Source organism: Octodon degus, unplaced genomic scaffold (genome assembly GCF_000260255.1).
Source record: "Octodon degus isolate 3935 unplaced genomic scaffold, OctDeg1.0 scaffold00255, whole genome shotgun sequence".
NCBI lineage: Eukaryota > Metazoa > Chordata > Mammalia > Rodentia > Octodontidae > Octodon > Octodon degus.
In genome coordinates this window covers 3030975-3038054 of record NW_004524831.1, presented here as the reverse complement: position 1 = coordinate 3038054, position 7080 = coordinate 3030975, and the positions used below count along the sequence as shown (strand labels likewise).

General features: G+C 40.7%; 1 gene segment (V, D, J or C); it reads left to right on the top strand.

The window, feature by feature from the left end:
• The first annotated feature begins 6135 nt into the window (after nt 1-6135).
• On the top strand, nt 6136-6746 carry LOC105740985. The segment is given in 2 exon segments: nt 6136-6205; nt 6307-6746. Coding segments are annotated over 2 exon segments (486 nt in total).
• The last annotated feature ends 334 nt before the right edge of the window (nt 6747-7080 follow it).

The following is a 7080-nucleotide window of genomic DNA, read 5'->3' as shown; positions in this document are numbered from 1 at the left end:
CATGGATAACCACCTAAAATGTCTAGGCATAGCATGGCTGAGCTGACATTGAATCAAATCCGCATATTATTTTTTTAATTCTTTTTTTTTCACATGTTATTTTTAATTATCACCTCTAGTGTTTCAATTTCTCAAATTTATTCACCCAAACAAGCACCACAAGAGTTAAAATAGCATGGTGCATATTTTAAATAAATAAAAATCAAGCATATATGTAACAGGCACATTAAACAAAGGCTAGCTGAGTACAAAACAAAGATGTACATTGCATAATAAATGAACCAAAATCCATCCCAGATGAAATAAGATCAGGGAAAGGTCATGGTAGGGGATACATGACCTTCTTGCTGATCTTGACTGACTTTGAGCATGAGGTTGTGGAGGTGTGGGAGAGAGAACAAGTGGATAAGTGGGAACTGTAACATGAGATTTGTCACATCTGTCCCTGATTGGGTAATAATTTCTTCAGGTGTTTAGATATAGGTGTTGTACACAAATTGTTTCAATTACAAAACAGATTGAACTTCATGAGGAACTGGAACCTCCAAGGGAAATGCAGTGGAGCATTTACAAGTGCATCAGTTCTAGTTTCTCACATTGTTATTTTAATCTTAAAACAGGCAACAAAAATACGTGAGGAAGAAGGAGCAGTTACTATAATCAGCAGAGATGTGTGAGATGATATACAGAAGTTTGGTAAAATTTGGGTTATGAAAATATAAGGTTACCACAATAAAATCACAATGATTTATTTTTGAAATTATTTTTCCAGGGCTGGTGAGATGGCTCAGTGGTCTTAAAGCACCTACTTAGAACAAGCTCAGCAAAGCACAGGGACCACGGTTCAATCCCCCAGCACCACATGCCAGCCAGCCCGCCCCCTGGTGGGCTGGGCTGGCCACACACACACACACACACACACACACACACACACACACACAAATAAATAAATAAAATTAAAAAAAAAAAAAGAAATTATTTTTCCAGGAGCCAAGAAGATGGCTCAGTAGAGTAAACATTGCCTGGCAAGCACAAGGGCCTGAGTTCAATCTCTGGTTCTGCCAAAAAAAAAATTATTTTTCTAGATGTACTATTTTTCCAATTAATATATCATCCAATACATTCCCTTTCTCTAAATAGAATAAGGCTTTAATTTTTTCTGTAATATTGGTTGTGACACTGAGATCTTATATAAGTTTTGTCTCAGTGTCCTTTAGGCTAACCTTAAAGATTGCAATTAACCAAGGTATATGACTATGATGTTTAAAAATATGATGTTTTACAAGTAACTAGTTTGACTTTAGAAAAGTTGTCACATTCATTCACAGTGTCAGATTTGGCAAATTTGCCTGAAAATTACATGGCACAGATCATATAATTTAAACCAACACCTCATTTGTCTCTGCTTCTATCTTTGTTCACATACTACTGTGTGACTGACAAGCAGAACTTTTATTCTGAGGAAGCAGCACAGTTTACAAGATACTTAATTGATTGTCCATGAAGGCAGTTTACAAGATACCTGACTGAGGGTCCAGCCAAATAGCTCAGCTGATTAAAGCTCCTGCAAGCAGGCGCAGGGGCTGGGGGTTCGATCCCCAGGCCTGCTGTACTGGCCTCGCCCCTGGGATATGCTGAGAGGGTGATTGAGACTGGGCGTGGTGGCATATGCCTGTAATCCCAGCTCTTAGGCGGCTGTAAACAGGTTGATCATGAGTCCAATCTAGTAGTGAGACATTGAACACCCTGTAGATCCTTCCCTAAGATACTTGAATGAATGTCCATGAAGGAAAAGAAGGCTCTTTTTGTTCTTCAGACTTAATTGAGTTCTTTTAAAATGGAGAGAGAGAGACAGAGAGACAGAGAGACAGAGACAGAGACAGAGACAGAGACAGAGACAGAGAGCGAGGCTATTTTGGTTTCATGAGTTTTTCTTTTCTTTTTTTTCTTTATTTCTTTGTTTGAGACAGGGTACTGCTATGCAGTTCAGGCTGGGCATGAACCCACTATGCACCCTTGACTGGCCTCAAACTCACACTGATCCTCCTGCCTCAGATGTCAAAATTCTGAAGGACTGGGTAACCATTCCCTGATAATCTTTAATTTCTTGAAATCTACTAGAGTAATGCATCTGTCTGTCTGTCTGTCTGTCTGTCTGTCTGTCTGTCTGTCTATGTAGTTGGTACAGGGTCTCACTACACAGTTCTGACTCATATTGATCCTCCTATTTTCAGCCTCCCTAGAGCTGGGATTATGGATGTGCACAACCATACCCAGATGGGATAGCTGGTTCAGCAGGCCAATGGGGCAGGGCCTGCACAGTATAAGGTACCAGGCATGAAATCCCAGTCCCTGCGCTTGCCTAAACAGGTGCTGAGTCCACTGAGCTATCTTGCTGGCCTGAGTAATGCATTTAATGAAACAAACATTTTCTTTTCCTTTTCTTTTTTTAAAAATAAAATTTGAAAGAATAAAATGCTACATTTCCAAAAAAAGTTTTCTACACCAGCAGCCTTGTATAGTAAAAATATATATGTTTTGCTCATTTGTGTCAGTTCAGTACAGTTTGTTTACACCAGCTCTACATGTATACAGCCAAAGAACACAGTTAAAGGACAAAGTTTCCTTTCCTGATAAGAGTTTTCCACATAATGTTTATCCCTGATACTTTGATTTCATGTCATTCTTTACCTGTGAAGTCTCAGTTAGACAAGTGTACTTTAATCAAATAACACAATTCGAACTCTGCAGAACTCAAAATTCCACTTATGTCAAAATGCTGCTGTTTTCATCCAGTGCAGGTCCTGATGAAGCTCAGAGGAAACTGATAACAGCCTGGATGGATGTTGGATCCACAGTGAAAGGAAGTTGATGTGATCCCAAACCACTTCTGGGGTGATCAGGACCCAAAGACCCTGCTCCATATAGCCCAGGGATGTGCAGTCCCTTTAAAGGGAGCCAAGAACACTTGGTGAGATCAAGTTTCTTGGGAACTCAACCCTTCCTGGGTCCTAACACAGGAGCAGTTGCACTGAGGCCTTGGGAAGACATTAGCTGCTAAGATGTTGGGTCCTCCTTACCCTTCATCTTCCTGTGACTAATTTCACAAGGATAAATGTTGTGTTAGTTGAGTTTTGGTTGTTTGTGACACTTGTTACTTCTTTGTATCAGCTCTGTAGGTTGAGAATGCCCACCCTATGCCAGGCCCACCACTGTATTTGGGAATCACGTAATGTGGTCAATTTTATAAATACAAACTGAGGAGAGTCATACCTCAAATATCACCTATAATTTATTTAGGATTTTGTTTTTGCTAGCTCAAACTTCCTTAAGGGCAGGTCTAGTGTGGCTTGTGGAGCTGGGGTTCAAACCATGGTTCCCTGAGCCTGACTGAGTTTGCCCAACAGGTGCTTTAAAAAACTGAGCTAACCCACAAGCCCCATAATTTATTTAGATGCTATTTATATAAAAGTTTTAAATGGATACAAGGAAGGTTTCAAACTTTGGGGCCATTGTGAGGGAGTAAAATGAATTTCTAATGCTTTTTTAAAACTATTTTTTATTCTTTTTTTAAAATTTTATTTATTTGTGTGTGTGGGGGGGTGGGTGGCCAGCTCAGCCCACCAGGGGGCGGGGCTGGCTGGCTTGTGGTGCTGGGGGATTGAACTGCGGTCCCTGTGCTTTGCTAAGCTTGTTCTAAGTAGGTGCTTTAGACCACTGAGCCATCTCACCAGCCCCTATTTTGTATTCTTTAAAAAATAAACAAACATAAATGCAAAATGGAGGGTAACAACCAAAACTATGATTTCAGAGCAGTCTCCTCTGGGTTTCGATATTGGAGCTCATGTGCCCCTTGAAGGGTATCGTAAACATGTATTGTCTTTTGGGGGGGGGAAATTTGCCTAGGGCACCTGGGTTCTTAGATGACATCAGGACTCTATGAGCTGATCTCTTGCAATAAAGGGACACAGTTTGCATGTCTTTGACCACTTCACTACAGAAAGTACACAAGATTTCTTTCTTTTCTTTTCTTTTCTTTTTTTGGTGGAACCAGGTATTGAACTCAGGCCCTTGCACTTGCCAGGGAAGTACTTGTTCTACTGAGCCATCTCCCCAGCCCCCAAAATTTTGAAGCACACAGTTACCACCTGTCAGACATTTTGTCATTTTCTGCTCTTGAACTTTCAGAGTCCAGAAATAAAAGACAAACCTGTATTTCATGCAACTTACTCATCGTAGGGTACTTTATAGCATCTCTAATCAACAAATGCATCACCTAAGTTTGCACATCTGTTATACTCATAAGTTGATGCTTCATACATTCTGCCTTTTTACACCTATGAACCACTTCCAATTTTATCTTCTGATCACATGGAATAGAGTGACCTCAGCCCCAGGTAGTTAATATACTATCTAGTATCCAGTATCCCGAGATTCCATATTTTAATTGTCTTATAATTTCACTTTGTGGTATCTTCAAGAAAATTTATGGGCTAGCGAGATAGCTTAGCCGTCTAAGGACCTGCCTGGCAAGTGCAAAGTCCTGAGTTCCATCCCTGGTCATGTCAGCCATGGAACCCAGGGTGCACCAAGCCTGCCAGGGAAAGTGGCCATGATTGTGCACACCTGTAACCCCAGCGCTGGGGAAACTGAGACAGGAGGATCACTAGGAGTCTTAACTGTGCACCAAGACCCTGTATCAAATAAATAAATAAATAAATAAATAAATAAATAAATTTATGGGCCGGAGAGATGCCTCAGTAGAATAAGTGCTTCCCTGGCAAGTGCAAGGGCCTGAGTTCAATCCCAAGTTCTGAAAACAAAAGAAAAGAAAAGAAAGTTTAAGAATTTACAGTTAACCTAGTGTTTTTGTTATGTTGTTCTGTTTGTTATAAAGTAATACCAAGTTTTTCATTGGTCTAAATTTGCAAGATTATAAGCCATGCTCTTTGCAATAACTAGAAGCTTATAATATTTGAATAACCATTAACAAACCCACTGAAATATTCAACTGAAGTGTTTTATATTTTGTTTTGGTTTGATTGTTCATTTTCTTTGTGTTTGCCTTAGTGGGGATGAAACAGCCTCCCAGCAATAGGCAAGTAGCCTACCACTGAGCTCTCTCTCCAGCACTACTTTCATATACTGGGAAATTAAACAACATAAACGTGCATGAATGCTGACTCATATAGTAATGGGAAGATATTTCAGATAAATTTCTGTGCTAAACAGAACCAAAGTTATAAGGTATGTGTTCTTTGTATAAATGTGAACATAGGAAAATGAATGTGGAAGGAACATGAGGATGCTCAAGAGCTGCCTAGTGATAGGATGCAGGAGGGTGGCAGAGGGCGGCAGAAGTGTAGAGGAGCCACAGGCCACACTGCAGGATGACACACGTGTTCAGTGATATGATCCTCTGTGTGTGGTTGTGCTAGTGTCCATGTGTGTTAATATTTCTGAAGTACATGCTTTATATATGGGCAATTTATGTGATATATGTGTCACAGATTATATATATCAAAATATAGAAAAAGAGTTGGTCACATTTGTAAATGAGAGAGTTACTACCAAGCATCCACATATAAACTGGTTCTGTTTTCTCTCAGCAAACAGCAGAATGCAGCAAAGTCACACGTGTTCTCATTATAGGAAGAACAGAATAGAAACATCACCAAGTGGATCTGGAACGGTTTGTTCACAACTTTGGGGAGTGTAGGCTGAGACCGTTGGGAAAACATTGAGAGTACATCAGATCTCCTATGGAATAGAAATTGTTTCTGACACTTTAATCATTTTTAATGTTTCCAAAGCAGACAAATTGAATAGAAAAATGCATATTATGTGAACAGGACATACAAAAGCAGGTGAAGAGGTAAAAATACAAAGACATTATTTTCTGCTGAGTTTTTCTTATGATCTTCAATAAAACCATTGTTTCTAAAGTTCCCTAGCACACATACACATCCGATGTAGACATAGTCCTGTGTGAGTTCCTTTATCCCAGAGCTGTTTATATAGCAGTAGACGATGCAAATAGGGCCTCCCTCGGTTGTTGAAAACCAGCCCATCGCTGACCTGAAGCTCTGCAGAGGAGCCCAGCCCTGGGTGCCCAGCTGTTCCCACTCAGTGATCAGAACTGAGCACAGACAGCTCACCATGGAGCTGGTGCTAATTGGAGCTTTCCTGTTTGCAATCTTGAAAGGTAAGCTATTTAGAACAAAAGATGCTGAGGGTGTCGGTGGACATGAGTGAGATAAACAGTAACTTGATAGTTTCCTGAGCAGGATATGTCTGTGTTTGCAGGTGCCCGGGCTGAGGTGCAACTGGTGGAGTCCGGGGGAGCCTTGATGCAACCTGGAGGGTCCCTGAGACTCTCCTGCTTGGCCTCAGGATTCACTTTCAGTAGCTATGAAATGAACTGGATTCGCCAGTCTCCAGGGAAAGGGCTGGAGTGGATCTCCTACATCAGTAGCGGTAGTGGTAGCATATACTACGCAGACTCCGTGAAAGGTCGGTTCACCGTCTCCAGAGACAACAGCAAGAACACGCTGTATCTGCAAATGAACAGCCTGAGAACCGAGGACACTGCTGTGTATTACTGTGCGAGAGACACAGTGAGGAAACAACAGTGTGAGCTCAGACAAAAACCTCCCTGTAGGGCTGTTCACGCCCAGCAGGGGCCGCTGTGGTCCACGGTGAATCAGGCGGGACACCAGGAGCAGTTGCAGAGAAAAAAAGCCTAACTGGCCGTGGGTTTTATTAAAATAACACTTGGTTAAGGAAGTAAGTGATGGATGCTGACTAAATTCTGATCATTTTTATTACATTTCTCACCTATAGACTTATTAAACTGTCAACCTTCTAGTGTCTATTAGTTAAACTTTGTATAAATAGATACACATTTTCCCATTGTATACAAATTGCAAGAAAAAGATGTAACATTTCTCTGTTGTAAATTGGGTTATGTAGGAAACGTTTGTGAACGATTCAAAAACAAGTTAAAAAAAGTTCCCGTGGATGTTTTATGTAGTATCCTGGCATTTGTATCGATAATTGAAAAGTCTCACTGCACAATAA